General features: G+C 41.4%; 1 protein-coding gene across 2 annotated transcripts in view; it reads right to left on the bottom strand.

The window, feature by feature from the left end:
• Positions 1–19,957, bottom strand: part of dscamb (Down syndrome cell adhesion molecule b) — a 147,350-nt gene extending 127,393 nt beyond the window's left edge. The window contains exon 1 of one of the 2 annotated variants that reach the window (XM_037775855.1): positions 18,812–19,957. In XM_037775855.1, coding sequence (XP_037631783.1) covers positions 18,812–18,854 — 43 coding nt within the window. In that variant the 5' untranslated portion in view covers positions 18,855–19,957. The remainder of the gene's footprint in view (positions 1–18,811) is intronic. The other variant, XM_037775854.1, reaches the window with a different exon arrangement.
• Between the last annotated feature and the right edge of the window lie 2,307 nt (positions 19,958–22,264).

Here is a 22,264-nt window from a genome sequence, read left to right as displayed (position 1 = left end):
TTTTTAATAGTCTGTTTATTGTCAATACTGTATATACTGCTCCTATTTTTATACTTCCTTCTATTTAAATGGTTCATATTTTGTTACACTTTGTTTAGCTCTTTTTTTACTTTGTTAGCTGATGCTTCTTGTTTTTTGCACTATCCCCTTTGCTGCTTTACACTGCAAATTCCCCCACTGCGGGACTAATAAAGGAATATCTTATCTTATCTTATCTTATCTTATCTTATCTTAATATAAATGGCAGATTGTGTGAATCTCCCACAGCGTATTACAGTACGAAATACAATAATACAGTACGAAAACACACTGGTTCTTTAACATATTTGACTTCAATGAAATATTAAGTACAGTAGGCCCCCAGCAGAGGAACTGTTGTATACACTCCTGTACAGTCTCTTACATCAAAAAGTTTTAGCCAATTTTAATCTTTTAAAATGCGGTGGGATAGTGTGCTGAGTTCTCAGCGGGTCTGTGGCACCGGCCAAGATGAAAATAATACATCAAAGTCATATTAAATTCTGATTCATTCTCTTTTTTCCAGCTGGCACGGGGAGTATCAATCTTCTCAGTGCTCTGTTGATAATACAGACTGGAGCCATGAGGGTGGGGGGAGATCAAAACCCCACCTGTTCATGGACGGTGCTCAAGGTTAGTGAGAAGGAGAAGACACTTTGAAATCACTCATGTCTATATTTTAAAACAGCCTTTACTGATGTTACATTTTCTTTGTGTGTAATGCTTGAAATATTCTGGTGATTACACTAAAGACTCTTTGTAAATGTGGCTTATGCATTAGTATTGTAATGTGTCAGCAAAATGAAGTCGGAGATCCTGCTTTGATGATACTGAGCGATCATATGGAGGGAATTCGGGGAAGTAAGTGAAGACAAAGACTGTTTTGCAAAAATAATTTGCACAAATTAAACATTTTCTTCATTAAAAAAAAATGTGACAGACACAACTGGCACACATCAAAGTTTTCTGCAAATACAATTTGGCTACTTAGTTAATTGATACTTTGAACGTTACAGCGCCACAATAGCAAACGGGCTGGATGGAAGTAGATCAAAGAAGAAGTGTGCGGTTGCTTGGAAAGCTTCTATTCTGTGCAGGCATCGGAGAAATTGGATTAGGATTTATGTCATGGCTGTTTTGATATTCGTCTATTTCACATATGAAAAGTACGTGAGAGCAACTCAATTTAGACTGGCTGAGTGATAGCGAGATTGATTTAATTAAAAAACAGAAATGGACTCTGGTGGAAGGGTGCATATCACCGCGCTACTCGTTTTCCTAATTGACTAAGCTCAGGAGCCAGGCCACAAATGGTCCGGCGGTGACGCAGGTACATCACCCCCGCAGACCTCACAAAGAGCGCCGTGTCATGCCCCAACAAACGGCCGCAGGGCCCAACCACTTACTACATTGCCCGAGAGGAAATCAGTAATTGGCATAATTTTTCATGAGCTCAACCGTAAAGGTGAAATAAATGACACTGTTCAATAATGCATTATATGCATCTATAATTGACTGTGATTTTTTTTCCTACGGGATATCTTCAGGGAGAAGTGAAGACGGAAAAAAAGCTGTTTCATTTCAATCTTTCTGTTTCGGGGTCAGAAGATGTGCTAGAATGTAAAATTCCCAACCTTATAAACATTGATGGGGGATTACACATGACTCTGGGTCATGATATAACAAGTATATTATGTTTTCCATTTATTCTTTTTCAAATTCTTTTAAATCTGGGCCTTATTGTCATAGATTTGGTTGGTATACTTGTAGGTTAGCACACTGTAATTGAACTCACAACCACAACTGTAGAGATTCTACATTATTAAAATTGTCTTTTGCACTGCTGCAATTTCTAGTGTTCATACATCTGAGGCAACTACATAATGGATATTGTGGTAGCTAGCAAACGGTGGTTTGTTTACACATCCAGCAGTTAGGGCTGGGCGATATGGAGAAAATCTAATATCTCAATATTTTTTACCAAATACCTGGATATCGATATTGCGACAATATTATTGGTGCTTTTACAAAATATTTACACAATGAGATATTTGATAAATAATCATCAGTAATATGGATGTAATGACTAAGTGGGTAAAGGCATAATATAGAACAGCTAGAAAAGTTAGGTAAGTTCAGAAAATGACATCACTTTACTGTAATGCAGCCTTTAAAACCAGGAAAAGACAACACTTATGCCATATTACAATATTACGATATACAAAATCTAAGACGACATCTAGTCTCATATCACGATATCGATATAATATTGATGTATTGTTCAGGCCTACCAGCGGTTATGTGAGACGGATGTCTTTAGCTACTAAATGCTCCACTATGTTCACCAGCTAAAGTTGCTAACTGTCTCTGTCTGCTGTTTGGTGCTGGGCAGGTAGTTTACTGGAAGTTTTGGGGCGGAAAACAGCCGATGAGAGCGATGAAAGTGAAGCAAAACAGTAAAGTTGTGGGCCAGAAAACCAAAACAATCAGGTACAAAAAGCCCTATTATTATTGAGACAATAAACTCTTGTTTACAATGTTTACTGAGGTATTAAATCAAGTGAGAAGTAGGCTCATTTTTTAATAGACTTCTATACAATCAGACTTCTTTTAGCATCCAGAGGAGTCGCCCCCTGCTGGATGTTAGAAAGAATGCAAGTTTAAGGCACTTCAGCATTGGCTTCGCTTTTCAGACCCGGAGTTGCCCACTGGTAAAGAACAATGTACATGACATGGCTTGAGACTTTTGGGGTTTCTTAAGACATTACAATAATCCAACAATCATTTATTATATTTGACCTTTTGTAGACGCTCTGTAGCCGATCTGCATTAGAATCTTAGGCCTTACATCATGTGAACTGAATGCTGCATTACAATACATTGCATAACTGTACAGTACTGTAAATACATACTGTTTGGCATTTATTAATTTGTCAAACAGAATGATTACTTAAACCTAAGCAGACTTATACACCAGAATAAGGCAAAAGCATATCTGTTGGCTCTTTTTCAATATTAAGAGAATTGAGAAGAAAAATCTAGTGTAAACTTTATTGAGCTGGTTTTCACAGTTGATGATTTATTATTCAAAATGTGATTTTTGGGAAAGCAGCTGCAGTAACGTTCCCATAGAGTTACTGTACAATGTGACAAACGCACACCTATACTGTATGGTTCAGCATCATGCAGGACTGTGATCCTTCACACAATAGAGCTGATCAGTTGACAGGGTGTAACCAACCATGACAGTGTGCTTTCAGAGCCACTGGGGCGCTTCATTTAAGTAAACGTGCAATCAATGCCGATGGGAGCGAACAACAGGTAAAGATTAATTCACTAACTGGCTGTTTGCATGAATCGCAAGAAGGAAGATTGCATTTACACTATTTTTCGGGAAAACTGCTACTTGGACACCTGATCAAAGCATGTAAAAGAGTTGGTGTGATTTTCAGCATCTCATGTACCTGCAGCGTTACGTGAATGGTCCCAGCAGTGCCACATGGGAAACTAGTGACAACCTATTAACTCTCACTCCATAGTTACATATTCTGTCTTTCATGCAGCCGCCGGCTCTATTCATGAACACTCTCTGACATGGGAAGAAGAGAGAACAGCGGAGAGCAAACACGAAGAGGCAAAGAGAGAATCAGAGAGACAGTGGGATTGATTCAGCTTCCCATATTTCAGAGGGCACTCGCGTTGCATCTGTTGAGCGAGCAGAGCCATTGTCTGAGTTGTCATCGCCGCCGCGGTAGGGGGACTCGGCACCGCATGGCAGCGTGGCACCGGGTGCTTCGCAGTGACAATGTGACAGCGGGAACCCTGGGTAATTAAAGCAACTCTCTGCTCTGTGCCCTCAGGGCAAGTCTGCCTGGATGTGGAGATCATACCGGGCCCCCGCTCACATTCAAGACTCACAGTAGCCACGGCAATTTTTCACCTTAACAAATTCCTGTTCCTGCTCTGTGGATTTATGGATAGCAGCATTGGTATGATGTAATCAGGCTGTGTTAACGGCAGATAACAATGCACCCAATTCGACTGTTATCAGCCCATTAAATATGCGCTATCAGTTGCTATAAGCACAATAGATGTGGGTCAGTAGGGGCATACTACGTTGTAAAAGTGAAAGCGAAACTGAAAATCAACACGTAAAACTGAATGAAACGCTTTGAAAGCAAACAAAATAGCTTCTTTAGGTTTAGGCAACACAACTACAACTTTTTTAGGTTTAGGCAAAAAAAAAACATAATTAAGTTCAGGGGAAAAAACATGTTTTGGTTTAAAATAATTAAGTTTCAAAAGTGAAAGTGATACAACACATCGTTGAATTCACAAGGGATGCGAACCCCGGGTGAAACACCTGTATTTTTTGTTGCATCCATCACCCCTGACCTCACCTGATATGGAGTTTCAAGGTCATGTCTAGAAGGGAACCAGCAAACTGGGGAAACTCTTGCAAGATTGTCAAGGTTAGGCATTGCCCTTGCATAGTTAATCTTAGGGTAGGTCGCCAGGCAGCGAGACTTGAAAGAGTTTTTGCAGATCTCAGATCAGATTTCGCAATTTGTGGGTTCCCTTAGACACGACCAAGTTTCACGCTATCTATACTACAGCGCCTGACTTAAACTCCTGCTCCTGTCTTAATTACTGCGGTCGCTAGAGGACTTTGACCTGTGCATGACCCAAATTTGAAATATAGTGTACAGGAATTTTCTTTTTCATTTAAACTGATTAAATGAATTAAAAAAATAAATATAAAATCTAATTAATCTAGCCATCTATCAAAGGCCATTAACCTGAAAATAACATATAGCAGCTAGAAGTTCTGAGACAGGGAGACAACAACCCTTCAGGCCCGGGCAGTCCAGTATGAGTAAGCATTCCCGCTGATCTGATCTGCCCAGAGGCAATACACCATGCACGGAAGTTAAATGACTGTCTTCCAATTTGCTCTCATGAATATTAAGCAGTGCTGTGACAGTAGAAAGGGTTGGCTGTGTGCAAGCTGCTGATCCACACCGACAGATCTGTCCTCTGATGTCTAGGAGGGGCGGGCAACGCTAAAACGAGGCCCCCACAGCAGATGAGCCTCCTCCTCCTCCTCCCCGGTCTATTTTCACGTCTTAAATGGGCCAGAGTGGCTGCCTGTCTCATCAAGGGGAAGCCAGAGACCCTGGACTGTTTCTCACTTTAGTAAAACTGAGCGATAAAGACAGTGATGTCTAAATTATGCTGCGGCTGATGATGATGAGTGCATGAGAGAGGATCTGATGAGGGATTATACTGTAGCAAACTATAGCAGCTCCCTCTACTGCTGATGATGATGAATAAAACCTTCCACTAGTGCAAATTTAATATTGCTATGTGATGTAACCAGCGCACTAGGACAGAAAGGGAAACCCATGACTGTAATAAAGTAAATAAAACAAAGATTGCATTCAGTGTCGCATAGATCCACTGTGTGTTTACTATGAGTGTGAACCTAAAAACTCCTACAACAGCCGCTGCAATTAGAAGGAACTTATTACACATTATTTAAGATTCAACACCTGCAATCTTACCTATTAATTAAAATAATTTTCTAATTTTACCGAGAACTCAGGAGAGCAGCACTGTGGTGTTGCCTCTCCTCAACCTAATTAACAAGAATGAAAAACTATGTATTTATAGAAAGCTAATGCTAATCCTTTTGAAAAACGGTGCGGATATATTTATAAATATTTTTATGGTTGATTTATTCTCGTGAGGTGCATCATCGGTGGTAACACACAGAGACTGCCAAAAAGTCGAGCAGTAGCTTTTTGAATGCATTCTGATGTATGTATGGTGGAGATCACAACAATCATAAAGAGTCACATGATATAATCAAACTCATTATATTCGGTTTGCTGTCAAATCAAAGTCTGAAACGTTAAAAAACTCATATTTGAGTGTTTGAATAAAATGTGAACTCTGAATGCCCCGACTCAGTTCCCCCCAAGGAGCTTCAAAGTTAGAAAAAAACATTTTTTTCTCCACAGAATATGACAGCATCACATACTATACAGTATACATATATCCTGCATCTGCTGGTTCCAGCACATCATGGCAGCTAGTATATCATGCTTACATCCAGATAGATCAAATGGAGATGTCTTGCATGTTTTTTTTTTACATTTTGCCGCAGTTTACCCAGTTTAATGTTGTGACCTTTAATATAGTCTAAGATGAGCTGGTTTGAACGATGCTTTGTAGCACAATGTGTTGAAACAACAGACCCATGGGTGAGTCAGGAAAGAAATAGTTGGAATAATCAAGGTGAAGCGGTAAAGTAATTAAGTAAAAGAACAGTGTGTAACATTTCGGAGGATCTGTAGAAATGGAATGTAATATTCACAACTATATTTTCATTAGTGTATAATCACCTGAAACTAAGAATCGTTGTTTTCATTAGCTTAGAATGAGTCCTTCATATCTAAATAGGGAACGGGTCCTCTTCTCAGAGTTCGCCATGTTGCTCCGCCATGTTTCTACAGTAGCCCAGAACGTTCAAACCAAACACTGGCTCTATCGAGAGCATTTCGAGTTTTTACGTTACCTGAAGGCCACCGTAGTTCTCCGACACGCCAAACTGCGGTAACGTGAGCTATTGAGTCAAAACCGTGGTGCCGCTAGCTGCCGTCTGACTTCCGTTGCTCCTAAAGTATTGTTATTATGGAAAGAACGGCCTCTGAGTGAGGTGAACGGCGTTACCACAGTTTTGCACACGGCGGCTCACGTTACCGCAGTCTTGGAAAGGGAGGAGTGAGCGGAGGGGTACTCAGTTGGTTACAATCTACAACCACGCCACTAGATGTCACCAAATCCTACACACTGTCCCTTTAAGACAACAGAAACATATTGCCATGACATGATTCCACCAAGAGAAATTCGCAATAACACAGAATAATCGCACAGCCCACGCCACTAATGATTGTTTTCATTGTTGATTAATCTGTCGATTATCTTTTTCGATTAATGGATTAGTTGTTTGGTCTATAAAGGGTCAGAAAATGGTGAAAAATGTTGATCAGTGTTTCCCAAAGCCCAAGATGACGTCCTCAAATGTCTTGTTTTATCAACAACTCGAAGATATTCAGTTTACTGTCATAGAGGAGTAAAGAAACAAGAAAATATTCACTTTTAAGAAGCTGGAATCAGAGAATTTTGACTTTTTTTCTTAAAAAATTGCTCAAACCGATTAATTGATTATCAAAGTAGTTGGTGATTAATTTAATAGTCGACAACTAATCGATTAATTGTTACAGCTTTACTTGGGATACCACTGAACACATGGGAAACATCTGCCCCTGAATGGGTGGAGTTCTCTATATGATCCAATAACGATATCCAGTGCTTATTTATACAGCAATATCACATTTCAACAAATATGTCTACTACGAACCATTATTACTGTATGGCTATGATTCAAGCTCAGTTTTGCTGTGGCCAGCCTGTCAGTAATCTAATAGCCTATATCATTATGACAGATGCTATATTTTGGATGACGAGTATAGTTCAGTCGACATCAGAAACTTCTAAGCTTTAAGATCCTCTTTGTGATTTACTATTATACTTTAACATGTCTCATTGAGACTTGAGTGGATATAATCAAATTGCCTCCAAACTAATCTAATGGTCAGCATGCACGGCCTCTCTTGATAACACGATTAAGCAGCAACGCTCTCGTTGCACAGATGCCTGTTGGCAGAAGCCTTACCTCAGTTAAACAAGTAGATATGGCACATTCTGGACAACCAACCTCATTATGTCACCAAACATTACGGTTAAGGGCCTTCAAAAGAGTTGCTGTTGATGGTGTCTTAACATGACCGCTGTCCACCTGCATGCCAGCTCAGGTAACGCGATGTCCAATCGAGGTTTCAGTGAACACAAGCTGCGACATCAGAGGCTGCTGAAGAGAGTGACCTGACACTGACGACACTGACGGCCCTAAAGGATCTCATTTCACTAGTGTTACCTGAATCTGCCGGCTAGCCATGGCACACACTTCCTTTGTAAAATGGTGGCAAAAATAACTTTTTTTCACTTTAAGTTCTGCTTTTATATTCTGAATTATTGGGTGGTGACTCTTCTCAACTGGACACCATGTGCTGAATTTCATCCTTCTGCGTGCTTACAGGCCAAAGTCAACACCTTATTTCGATAAATGAAGATTCACCTCAATCTGTGTATTTTTAGAGAAAAGCAAAATAAATCATGGAGAACAAATCACAGAATGACTTAATATGCTGTGGTAGCTATTGGAAAACGTAATTGCTGTCGAAATGATGTCCCGTGGCAAAAAAATTTCGAGGAAGTGCAACGTTCGAATATTGCACGCAAGGTGGTCGGGGTGGATGATGGTTGTACAAGATGCAGGATTTTGACACCAAAAATTTGGGGGTTGCATCGCAGTGGGCAACCTGCGGTTCTGAGACGTGAAACCAATGCTGAAGTGCCTTAAACTTGCATTCTATTCTCTCTAATAGCCAGCAGGGGGCGACTCCTCTGGTTGCAAAAAGAAGTCTGATTGTATAGAAGTCTATGAGAAAATGAGCCTACTTCTCACTTGATTTATTACCTCAGTAAACATTGTAAACATGAGTTTATGGTCTCAATCGCTACTTTCAAGTCTTCTTCAATACAGCATGATGTTCATTTAGTAAATTATGGTCCTATTTACAGTAAAATAGACCATAAAGCAGGGTATGCTTTAGGGCGTGGCTACCTTGGGATTGACAGGTCGCTACCACGGCGTTGTCCGGTCTGGGAGTTGTCCGTGTTTTCGTCTTCCAACTTCATCCTTTCACAGTGTGTTTTCAGGTCATGAAAGTTAATTGTAACATTTTGGTCGCTTAAAAAATGTCTCTAGCTCCACCCTCTTGTGTCACTTCTGGTTGCAAAAAAACAAGATGGCGACGGCTAAAAACCAAGCTGGCGACGGCCAATATGATGAACGCGTGGCTTCAAAACAGCAGCCCACAGACCAGTGGGTGACGTCACAGTGACTACGTCCACTTCTTATATGCAGTCTATGATCTTAAGTGGTTCGGTTTAGGCAACAAATGCACTTTGGTCAAGGTAAGGGAAAGATTGTAGTTTCGGTTAACCATAACTGTTAACAATAACACACAGTCATGCTCCCTAGTCACTACAAGCAGATTTCATACTGCTAGAGCGGATAATGTAGGAAAAACTAATTAAATACGTGGTCAGTGAATATTTGCAGGTATTAACATTTTTGGGACCTGTGATAAAATTAAAAACGTTGGCTTGAAATCACAGTTCAGGTGGCATTTGCTGTTGCAAATTAGTAGTGTATATTCCCATAATTTGTAGAGACAGGGTTGCTATTAGATATTACTGAGACATTTTAGGATCATTTCCCTGTAATTTAACTGTTTGATACTTCATATTGCAGTTTGCTCTTTGGTTTGTTGTATATATTGTATATTCCAAATCAATTTTTCTCGTCTTTTTGTATTTTCCCTTTAAGAAGCCATTGGTTTGAATTGTGCTACCAATGCAAGTCCTCCTTTTATTCTAGCCGATACCATTCACAGCACTTTTGAACTTTATTTTTGAAAAATGATATACAAATATGCTGCCCTTACTATTAATGTTGTACAGGTAATAATGCCATTACAAGGCCATGGCGGCCCTTTGAAGATATACCGCCGTCCCTGTTTTGTCCAGGAGACGTCTGTGACCAGCAGCTGGTGGAGTGTGTTAATGTTGATGTCACAGCAGCTGGCTGCTCTCATCCTGTTAGCTCTGCCTGCCATTATCAGCCCCCCTCCTCCTCCTCCTCCTCCTTCTCTTCCTCCTCCTTTAAAGCTGCTGCTACTGCTGCTGCGTGCCATGCTCATTTTAATACTCCAGACTCATTTGACCGTCTTTATGGACTTATCATATTAAACATTTATCGCAGCCATTTCCCTAAACCAAGCATGTTTATTCAACACTTAGGGGACCACAGCACGGCTCCTTTCAGCACCCCCCTCCCCTACCCCACCCCCGCCACACACACATAAAAACACATCCTTATTTTCTCCTTTTCCTTGTTTCTCTCCTCCTCTCTCCCTCAGCCCCCTGGCTTGCTTTATTACAACCCTCCTCTGTATGTGCCACTGCCTGAATTAAAAGGTATTCTTTGCAGAATTTCTCCTCCTCTCCGGTCATCCTCTCTCCCCCCGGTAGCTGGGACACCGGCGGGCCGAGGTGCCGTGTGAAGCCCGGCAGCCGAGCAGACACAAATGTATTCTGAGCATTTAGTACTTTGGATGAATCGAGTTTTAATTTAATCATCTGATCAAACACTAATTAGCATAATCACTTGTGGGGATGGATGGTCCAGATAGAGAGACACAGAGCGACACATAATAGACCTCATCCTGGCAACAGTCTACGGGGACACTTAGCAACATGTAAACAGCTACATGCTCCTAGGGACCCATGCAGGGCTCTGTCCAAATTACCTCCCTTTGTACGAACAATACATCCAATTCCCTATTTCCTTCAACAGCGCAGCCACTGCAGAATGATCTATTCGCTGCTAGGCTACCCTACAATCAAAATGCACTGCTGCCAGGCCCCGTGCCCGCTTATTTGATCTCGGACAAGATGGCTTACTGCAGCATCACGCCGTGGTCGGAGCAGAGGAGGTCTGGGAATTCTAGGAATACCACAAAGTGCTAAGATTATTGACAATGCACTCAGTCTCACACCGGGCCGGGGGATCGATGAGTGGCTAGAAGGACATAAATCAGACTCCTGTGGCTCCACTCCATGTCACACCCTAACCCACCCACCCAGGTCCCCAATTAAATGCACACACACAGGCAAGTACGCATGCACACACACTCTGTAAACCTCCCCACAAATATATAGTGCATGTAAACACCCGCAAATACACAATAAAGCACCCACTGTACACACTTCACACACACACACCTTTACCTCAACTCCAACAAGATGACAGCGCTTTAAAAATGGCCGGCTAAAAATAGCCGCCACTAACTTGGTCTTAAATCTTAGCATCTGTGCCAGGTTTAAAAATAAAGAGCAGTGTCGAGAAACCAAGCTGGACCCATTTGTCTTTCTGTCACTCTGTCTATCCAGCTTTGCCTCCTCCGTTATCCCGTAGCCTACTTTAATATTCAAGACTGTGGAGCATCAGAAACACGGTGAGATATCTCCTGGAAATGCGGTCTTGAATAATGTGATTGAGATGTGGAGCTAAGATGCATTGGTTGATTATATTTTTTTTTTAGTCCTTGAAATATGAGAGGAAGAAAGAGAAAGAGACAGAGCGGTAGACATGTTAGTGAGCCACAATACATCAGGCCCATGCATCATGCCCAGGCCGGAGTCGCAGGGATCAATTCAGCCTTGGGCCTGGGAGTGTGTCGAGTTCAAAGCCCGGCCCTGGTATGTGGAGGACTGGATTAAGAGGCAGTATTTATGAGGTCCAGCGTGAATGTTTGTCTTGGTGGGTGATGGATAGCAAACTCATCACACCTCCGCCACCTGTCGTCCACAGTGAACAAAAGCTCTGGTGGGGAGCTCAACACAAGGACTGTGGGCCTAGTGCGCAGTGTACAACACACACTATAGCGGAGAGAACACTGCATGGACGGCATGTACAAACTCCATTTGGTTAAAGCTTGTGGTTTTGGTTAAATGGTACTGCAGTAAAGTAAAAACGCCCTGACGCGTCCTTTACGTCACTGTTGACTTATCAATACTTAACCAAGACCACGACTCTTCGCTTACCTTAAAAGGTGCTAAATGCGAGATTGGGAAAAAATGTTTTGCCTCTGCACGGCTCTTAACATCGCAGCTAATAGTGCAAACAGTGAAAACAACGGCAACAGTGCTGACAGACCTAACAGTGTTACGCTGGGGGAGAACTGGAGAATGGCGCTGTCAGTCGGGACGGCGTGAAAGAACATATATCGCCAAGAAGTAAAAGTAATTTGTTCGTTCCATTGCAACATCAGCGCCCAGCAGCAAAGCTACGTTTCCACCATTTTGGACTGAAAGCGACTACCGGACGCCAGTAAAACGTCTGCCTAAAAAGTGCCGTACAAAAGTAAAACAAAATTATTTCTAATCTATTGTCATATTCTACCCAAAAAGCCTGTGTTGAACAATTAAATAATATAAATGTAATAAGCGTTTTCAGTTCAAAAGGGCGGCAGCAGCTGTTGTCAAAAAAGGAAAACGGCAGAGTTTCGTCTCTTTGCTTCGATACTCTTTGATGGCGTTATCAGCTGTAACCGCCATATGAGCACAGTGCAGATTGGCGGCGTAGAGCTAGCCAGTGGGGCACGCTCACATGCACTAAATGGCACGCACGGCGTGAATATAAACTATAATGAAAACTTGAAGTGAATTTATCACCACTGCAAACAATGCCACAAAGGACTGTCATGTTAGCTTAGGTATTTATCAACCTCCTATATTCTGTGTGTTGATCATCAATGCACCTGCAGATGATATGGCCTCTTCACATTCATATATCAAAGTGCTGTTTGCCAGACCTCTTTCAGTGATGACAGATCTAGCGTTAGGGGGTCAACATAGGGGTATGGTCGATGTGACGAAATATACCATGAAACGATATATATTTGAGATTTTGCCAAACCCTTTATATCGTGGTAGCTATCCCTTTAAAGAAACAGTGTGTAGCATTTAGGGGGATCTATTGGCAGAAATGGAATATAATATTGATAAGTATTTTTTCTTTAGTGTGTAATCACCTGAAAATATGAATCGTTGGGTTTTAGTAGCCCAGAACGGACAGACCAAACACTGGCTCAAGGCTTTTCACGTTTTTGCATCGGCCACTGTATCTCTCCTCCACGCTTGGCACACAGGAGAAGTTTCTGTTAGTTTCAATCTGCAACCTCACCGATGGATGCGCGCCAAATCCTACACGCTGCACCCTTAATAATCTCTGGATGTACACACTGTCTCAAATGAAGATTGGAAATGTATCATCTAAATTATAACATGCTGAAGCTTTGGGATTTTTGTATTCTCAATACAGACCTTGCTTGGTTGGCCACAATCTTGATATACTACTATTATAAAATGGATCAGCACCAGGCTGTACATCTTGACATAACAGTCTTGACTTATGGGTCGAGGAAAGAGTTGGGAGAAAGTCGTAGGTCAATATGCCTCATGTCTTAGAGAGGTTGTTTTCTAAACTTCTTTCACCCTTCCTCCAAAACATCTCTGAAACTAAATCAAGATAGAAGCACTCACTGCACAGGAGAGCAGAAGTGCCTCTCTCTTGACTCAGTCTGTTTTCAACTGTCAAATAAAGCTTTTACATCCGTTCCTCCGCTACAGTACCTGTGCAGCGCTGCACAGTAATATAACATGTCACTTTGACAGGTGCTGAGTGAATTAAAAACATCCTCTCTACTGAGAACCCAGTCTGAGAGGGAAACCCCCGCCAGATGTACTACAACCTCACTTTGCACGCATGATCAAACACCTACATCTGGACGCTGAGGGCTTCTCTGCTCTTCCCCGCAGATGCTAAATGATATCGTTAACATTTTAATGCAAGAGACATTTACACGCGGGCTTGCGCAATTACACCTCTGATTCAGTGGAATCCAGACAGACACAGTGTGATCGGTAATTAGATTTTACATTGGGTGAAACGCAGCGCACACACACACACTCACACTCACACACAGTCGCCAAAGCTTGCTCCTAATTAGAGAGCTAGACAGGCTCGAGGAGGTACGGTACAGTAGAGTAGCCCTCATTATACGGCTGGGATGTATGAACTAGGGGATATCTATTATGATCACACATCAGGGTATCCATTACCCAACATTAGCAGCCCTTTCAACTGGAATCACACACTGAGTTCAGACTGTAACCCAACAAACCCTCTTATAACTCACACAAGTGAGCAAGAGTTAAGTGGGTTTGTAAACTTAATTTAGCCCATTAGGTATTCATATCAGAGCGAGACTGCACAAGATGATCTATCACTTGGCTGTACGCTACGTGTTTTCATGGGGTAATTTAATTTCATGAGCTGTGATAGCGCTTCTGCAACCAAACCGTAATTGGTGATTAGTAAACAGACTAATGGCTGGGAGTGCGGCGTGCGGCTGGTCACTCCGTTTACTGTGGCCACGGCGAGGCCACTGATCTTTGGTCGTCTTTACACAGGATTGAGAATCACCTCACAGCTCCAACAAATGGGGCTCTCATCAGTGCGCCGCCTTCATCGCCTCGTGCCTCATGTAGATTTATTGCCATGCAAAAAATCCGGTTTGCCCGCTCCACTCGCAGCCAAGTTCAATCTATCTATCCACCCCGGTCCCTGTAGCATTTTCATCCAGTGTTTCAGGTTGCTAATAATGTGGGGTCATGTAAAATTGGCAGGCTAACTGATGTTGGCAGCTATTTACTGTACTGTAAGCTACACTGGGCTAGATGCTTTGGAAGAGCTTCCTTATTTCAAAGTGGACCTGCCTTTACCCCGAGAAATGTCACAGCTAATTGAGATCAAAATTTGATTGCGTGATCCCCTGACCTCTGCGTAAATGTTCATTTATTTGAAGACGTACGAGATAAGCCCCTTTTTAAGTCACGAGCGTCAGGTTAAGCCGTGTGTATGTCTACAAATCATCGCAGTCTTCGCCGGGACTGTGCGAGAAGCCTTGTCTCGTTATGTCTTTGCAATGAGAATTTGAATAGGCCAGTTTAGCTTGCTGTGGTTTTGCCTAGAGGCAGCTTTCAGGGAGAGATATTTAATATGTTTCCTCTCCTGTTCTGATGACTGGATTCATAGATTCTACTTTGATAGGCACAGGAAATAGCAAAAGCATGATAAAATACGAGAAAAAAATGTGCCTGTTGGCGGCAGAACATGTCAGATTTAACATTTTTTTAATGTTTTTTTGATTATGACTGAAGAGTAATCTAAGGACTGTGGTTGTCTTTTGCTACCTTTCGAGATAACTTGCAACGATAAATCAATTGCAATGATTTCCATAATGAAAGCAATTAAAATTTGACATTTTGTGAACATTGTGCAGGTGTGTATCTATTTTCTGTCTTTTTTTCATTGGTTGCAGAATCCATTAAAGCTAGGGTTGGTAGTGTTCTTCAAAAAACATCTTTATGTTATATTTGTTCAAATTCTCATTACATCCCGCTGTAATAAACCCGTCCATCATCACCATAATTTCATTCGGCCCTAATGTAATGATTGGACAGGCTACCTGCCGCGCGAATACTCGATACTGATTGGTTAATCACAGAGAATCTACGGTCCGTTAATTTTTTATAACAGACCGTTGCTATGGACGCAGTTCTGAACTCAGACTCTGGCGGACCATTTTTATGTAAAATTATTGATTTCTTAAGTAAGCAGCCGTGTAATAAGCTGCGATGCAAGACCCTTCCGCTTTGAGCCGGGTCAGCATCGCCCTGTCGGAGTGTATTTCACAACAATGACCGGCTCGCTGCTCATTATCCTTTACTTATGTTCGTAATATGTTTACGTTCATAATGATAATAGTGGGGGAGTGGCTTTGGAAGGAGGCCTGAAGTGATGAACTGTCAGTGTTGCCGACTTTCTCGCTAGATTTAGCGACTTTTGGAGCTAGCGCTGCTCGCTTATTAGAAAAGAGTTGCCAACACTGGGCTGGGTTTTTAGGTTGGATAATTTTTTTTAAATCTAGCGTCTTCTTGCTAGTTTCTCGACATTACTAACCCAAGCTTTAAGCTGACGTAAGTACAGTGAAATGACCACAATGCAATGTGGAAAAGAACCCCACTTATCAGCTACTGTATGGACATGCTGATGTAACAGGATGTGATTTGAACTTTTGGGGACAGAGCTTTCAGTGTGAAAGCCCCCACCCTCTGGAACTTTCTCCCCATAGAGCTCCGCAACGCCCCATCTCTGGACAGCTTCAAAAGACTTCTTAAAACCCACCTCTTCAACAAGGCCTATGGCCTCTACCTACTGCCATGTTCCGTTTGTTGTGTCTATTTATGTCTATGTTAAGCGTCCTTGGGTTTCTTGAAAGGCGCTATATAAATCCAAGTTATTAATATTATTATTATTAGCTCCTAATCAAGTACTTCTGGGTCAACACAGTTTGCGAAAAACAGCCAGACTCCTTCATTCCCTGTATGGTCCACTATTTCCTGGGTCTGCCATTTTGTAATGGTGTCCGATTTGTCTTAGAAGCATTTAGGGCTGTCCTTGACCAAAGAAATTTTTAGTTGACTAGCACTCATACGATTTTGTCGACTAATCGATTCGTTGATTTAATCGACAGATCTGCAAAACTGAGTTTCTCTACAAAGAATCACATTAAAGCACCACTTTAAATCTTGTCTTTACCAGAGATGTGCTCATAAGTTTCTTGGAAATAAGTCATTTAGCATGAAAAAAAGCATAAAAAATGACTAATCAACTAAAGAAATCTTAGTCGACTAAGACCAAAAAGACAGATTAGTCTACTAATCGACTAAGAGGGGGCAGCCCTAGAAACATTATTATACCAAACATAAATAATCCCCCCAGATAGTAAACAAGCACCACAGATTCTGAATGATTCTGAATGATCTGAATAGTGTTTGATATTGTTTTTTTGCCACCAGACAACAACACACCATATAGTTTTCTACCCCCATATAGAGTGAACGTTTTCGGACGCAGCCCCTGACACCCGTTAAGGAGGTTACCATAGAGACAGGCCAGTGAGCATGTGATAGGCCCAACTCTGAAACAGCAAGAATTGTCTGGAATCCAATCGCTGTGCTGGTTTCTATCTACAAGGTCATTCATTCATTCTGACAACGCCTGCTCAGCCGACGAACACCTCATTTTCATGATAATCAACAAAACATCCAACCGCAGAGGACAAAGTCACACAGCTACGCTCCTGTACAGGGACGGAGAAATCAAATGACAACGCAAACAGCAATGTGATAAAAAAAACTACCACGATTGCAGCGCGAATGACGAACACAAAAAGTGTAATGTCTGCACTCAACGCCGTCTTGCTGCTTAATCCCTATCAGTTGTTTGCCACCAGGCCTCCTCAATAATCCCTTATGCAATAAACGGACACAATCTTGCATGGCAGTTGATCTAATGTCAGAGTCAGATGATTATGATTAATGAGGATTCCTTATTGTTCCTTTATGAGTTTCAGCGCAAGCTGGGCTGAGGGAGATACCATTTTATATGGAGTCAGTGTCAATAAACGGTACCGACTGCCTCGCCATTGAAAAAGCGACGACACAGAAACAAAAATCCATTTCGAAGCCTTATTTTATCATCCCAGCCAGAAGGGAAAATCCATTTTGGGGACACGCCGTATCATATCACAGCCCCTCGATGTGGTTAAATTAATTCTTTACCTGTAAAATCACCAAATGTTTTGCTTTGTGAATTCAGCTTTGCTTGACCCTTTAATACAAATGCAGCCGACCGCGGGCTTGATTTGGTTTCAATATGTGAACAATCCCCATCTTGTCACCCTGATGTGTTTTCTCACAGACATGTTTCCATTTTCTTTTCTTTTCTCCCTCTCCTTCTTCGACTCTCCCCTGTTTTCGTACACACCCAGTCAGCCATAATCCCTCCCTGTAGAAGGGGGCTCCGGCCAATAAGTGAATGCAATAAACTGTATCAATTTTCTGCTATTGATTATAGATACACTATATGAGCACACAAATATGCATGCGCGGTGTCAGCCGCATGCATGTGTGCACTGGTGCACATGCACGCAAATACACATGTGTGCAAGAAAACTGAGACAAGACGCACAACCAAATGTGGGTGTTTGAATACAGTATTTGAATGGAGAATGAGACTTTCGGCTATTTGACTGGAAAATTTATTTCACATTTTGGTGTGCGTTTGTGAACTACTTGTGAAATAAAAAAAAGTGACCTCTGTGGAATCTGTTTCATGACACTTTAAAAAAAGAAAAGAAATATATATTTTCATGATAACTAACATGAACAATTTGAACTAATGGTGCTAATTTTCTCTTTATACAAACTACATTTTAAAGGTAAATAACAAAGAAGTATTCAAATTGGTGACAAAATGTTGGAAACACTCTGACAGAAGCATAAATACATTTGAATATTTTACATCAAATACGTTCAAAATGAAAGTATGGATTACTGATTCTTAAACATGTGTATAAATTGAGCAATTTAAATGCATTACATTCATTTAGGCCACTTTAAACTTGAAAAATATGCTCACTGTGGGGGAGGGGGAAGGGGTTAAACCAAATGTCCATTATATCAAATACGTCACTTATTACTAAGGGCCACAGTGGAGCAAGGTTGTGACAGAATAAGTATCATTAGGCGTCAACATAAAAACAGAAATTACATCCAGTGGATGCAAAATGAAAAAACAATTAAAACTTAAATCTTTAATATCATATATAATCAATTAATTAAATACAGGCCCCAAAAACAAACATAATTTTATTTCTCATGGCTCAGGATGTATATATGTGAAGGCCAGAAGATGTTGCTTGAAGGATTTAAAACATGCCTCGCCTTGTCTCTCCCCTCTCTATCAAGGGTGTCAGCCTTTTGACAAGCATATAAAATCCATTTCATGTGGGTCACAGGTGACCTCCATCTCCATCCTCCCTCTCCAGTCACTTAGCTGTCTTAGCTGTGATTCTTCTCATGCAATATAGGTAATGAGTGCTAATAATAAAAAAAAAGATGAACTTACCATTCAAGATGCTCTGGAAAAAGATAAAAGCCAATATCCACATGCCCTGCTCCGTTCAATCCCCCCCAAGGCTATGCTTTCTCTTCTTCCTCCGACCGGTGCCTCCCTGGGTTTCTCTTCTGTGCGCTTGGGGTAAGGTTAAACATTTGCCACTGTCTTGATGCAAACCGGTCCAAGTATCTACTTTTTAATATCTCCTTCTATACTTTTGCGCTTGGAACAGAAAAACGCGCCTGTGTGATAGTCTTGGAGAGCTGGAGAGAGCTGTGTGCTCAGACTCTCCTCCTCCTCTCTCTCTGCTGCTCCGCGTCTTGCTGCTTTATTCTAAAGGATGCTGAAGGGGGTGAAGAAGCCCAGGTGTGTCTGGTGGTGCTGAGTCAGAGCCGGGTACGACCGAAACAAAAAAAAAATGAATGCAACACAAAAAAAAAAAAAACTAAACTAAATATTTTCTTAAAAAAAAAAAAATCCTAAATAAAACCCTGACTGATGGATCATCCTTATAGGGAGAGAGGGGGGAATGTTTCAAATTAAAAAATAACTAAAAGAGCAAAGAAGCAAACAGAAGGGAGAGGGTGGTGGTGGTAGAAGAATGATTTTTTTTCTTCTGAGACTCCAAAGTCAGATCATCTTCATCGCCTCTGAGCGTCCAGCAAGAGGCGAGCAAGCGCATCTTCCCCGCTGCCGCTTCTCTAATCGCACCACTACTACTGGCTCTCTGAGCATTACACACAATAATAACCCTCCTGCCTTCTCCTTCTCCCCCTGCAGACTGCTTTAATTCCTCATTGCCTTAAAGGAGCAGAGGCGGTTACCGGTCGCTCCTGAGGAGGGCAAGGTGCTCCTGGAAGTGAGAGTGTGTGACTGACTGACTGGGGGCATTTGCATTAAGGAAATGAGCTGCTGCACCTGACGCACTGAAGCACCTTGGAGAACATTTTTACGCACGGAGATGCAACCGGCTCCAAACAGAGAAGCGCATGTCTGCAGGTGCACTCAGTATACCGCACTATATACACCAGATTTGGCTTGAATTAAACCAATATAGGGTATTTCTCTATAATTCAGAATCAGAATTATACAGAATTCTGATTCTGATTCTAATTCTGATCAGAATCAGAATCAGAATCAGAATCGTGTTTATTGCCAGGTGTAAGAGGCATACACTAGGATTTTTTGCTTTGGTTTTGTTGGTGCAAGTCAAAACAGTATAATAACAATATAGAATAGATAAAAACGTTAGAATAAAATAAAGAATAAAAAAATGGAATTTCTACTAATATACAATATTCAAAATAAGCTATAAAGACTATACGGATATGAACAGAGAGAGAGAGTTCCCTGTAGGAATGGAAATCTACAAGGACATCAGAATCAGAATCAGAATGGTGTTTATTGCCAGCTGTAAGAGGTATACACTAGGAATTTAGCTTTGGTTTTGTTGGTGCAAGTTACCAACAGTATAATAACAAAAGAATAGATAAAAACGTTAGAATAAAATAAGAATAAAAAAAATTGAATTTCTACCAATATACAATATTCAAAATAAGCTATAAAGACTATACGGATATGAACAGAGAGAGAGTTCCCTGTAGGAAGGGAAATCTCTACAAGGACATCCAATGAGGCATGTTTTGCATTCATTTAAGTGCATACATGATGCTTTTTTTTTTTTGGTTTAATTTGCATCACACTTTTAAATTAATTGACAATTGTGTGAATAGAAGATAGACACATTTTGTCAGTGGTTGCAGAAAATACAGGGTTAAACTAAAACATCCCCCACCCCAAAGGCACACACACACACACACACACACACACACACACACACACACACACCATACCGCCTCCTTCAACCCCGTAATCCACCACCACCACCACCCCTCCATTTTAATGCCTGCCTTGAAGTCAAGGGTGTAGCTGTAGTAGGCAGTGGAAGCCTGTGGGCCTGTCCACAGAGCCCGGTTACAATGAATGTGATATAACCAGCAGGGCAGTCTGCATCTCATTCTCTATTCCACATGACAGAATATAGGCTACTGAAAGTGAAATCCTGTTTATTTACCCCGGGATACTCATTTTCTGCTCTTATATCTGGACTGGAGGAGAGAATCTTTATAATTCTGAATGTGTACAAAGGAAAATAAATAGAAAAAAAAACAATACGTGTGTGGGGATCACGTCAGTATGTCCTCATCATATGGTGATATAAATGCTCAGCTCAGGTGTAGTTGCATATATGTTTGTCTAAAAGAGCTAATTAGTGTAATCTCTGTGGGTTTGGGAAAGATGGAGGCATGACTTTACGTTTTCCTAATGTTTTGATCAGCCCATTTTCTGTCTTTCTCTGACAGTGTTCACTCCAGTGCAGCAGCTCTGCATTTGCTGAAGTCTGCACCAGAACACACTGTTCTAGCTCGCCTTTAAATGGTATGGCTCTCTCTTTTTTTTCTTACTTCTGTTTTTATTCAGCAATAGCCAAATTTAAATTCATTCAATCACAGATGTCCTCCTTTTTTAACTACTGTTACACCAAAATGTATGTTTGATTAAGTAAGAGGATCATTTTACTTACTTTTTCCCGCCCCTAAGCCGTAAGATAAACCCAAACAAGTCGAAGTCTGTAGCGCTGCAGGAGAAAACACGGGTGAATCAGGGCAGTGGGTCAGAGATCCTGCCTGTCATTTAGAGTGGATTAGGAGCGCTGCGCTGGTGTTTTCTTGGCATGGATGGGCAAGTAAGTTCATTAGCAGCAGCAGACTGTGAAATATGATGATTTAAGAGAGAGGATGCAGGTTTATCAGACCTTTGTTTTTCCTCACAAGATGCTCATTCTGCTTCTCAGCACTGCCCTGTTACAGTTGTATATGGGTATATACTGTACATTTACATCACGAAGGATTCAAGGGCACCTCTGTAAAGTCCAAGGACTACATGATGCCAAAGGCAAACGCCTATTCATGCCCTACAGGTAATCAACCACACCGGAAACCGCAGTAGTAATTTTCCTTGGTTCAGCCTAGAGAAGTTTTTTTTTTGCCACTGAAGGTGACATTAACAGCCAGCAAAGACAAACATAACCCAAAAGAGGGCGGAAAAAAGATCCAACTGTGGGCTCAAGGGATTGGGAGAGGGGATCCGTGGAATTAGAGGGTGCCATCTGACATTTTGAGGGGAAATGAAGCATTGGTATAATCTAGCTCAGCAAACAGGATTTTTATGAGAAGCCAAAATTAAAAGAAAGAAATGGAGTAAGTAAAGAAATGCATATCAAAAGGTTAGAATTGTTTGCGTGGGAGGTGGAAACTAATGCTAACCACAAATGGAACAATCAAGCCCTGGCGTCATTTAAGCAGAAAAGAGGAGCTCTTTTCGCCCCATGCACATACTGTATAAGCTAGGGCAACAATGGCAGGGGGGGCTGCATACTGTGTGTACAGTATATACACACTC

This window comes from Sebastes umbrosus, chromosome 7 (assembly GCF_015220745.1).
Source record: "Sebastes umbrosus isolate fSebUmb1 chromosome 7, fSebUmb1.pri, whole genome shotgun sequence".
Lineage (NCBI taxonomy): Eukaryota > Metazoa > Chordata > Actinopteri > Perciformes > Sebastidae > Sebastes > Sebastes umbrosus.
Note: the sequence above shows the minus strand (reverse complement) of the source record. Positions and strands in the feature narration are given on the sequence as shown.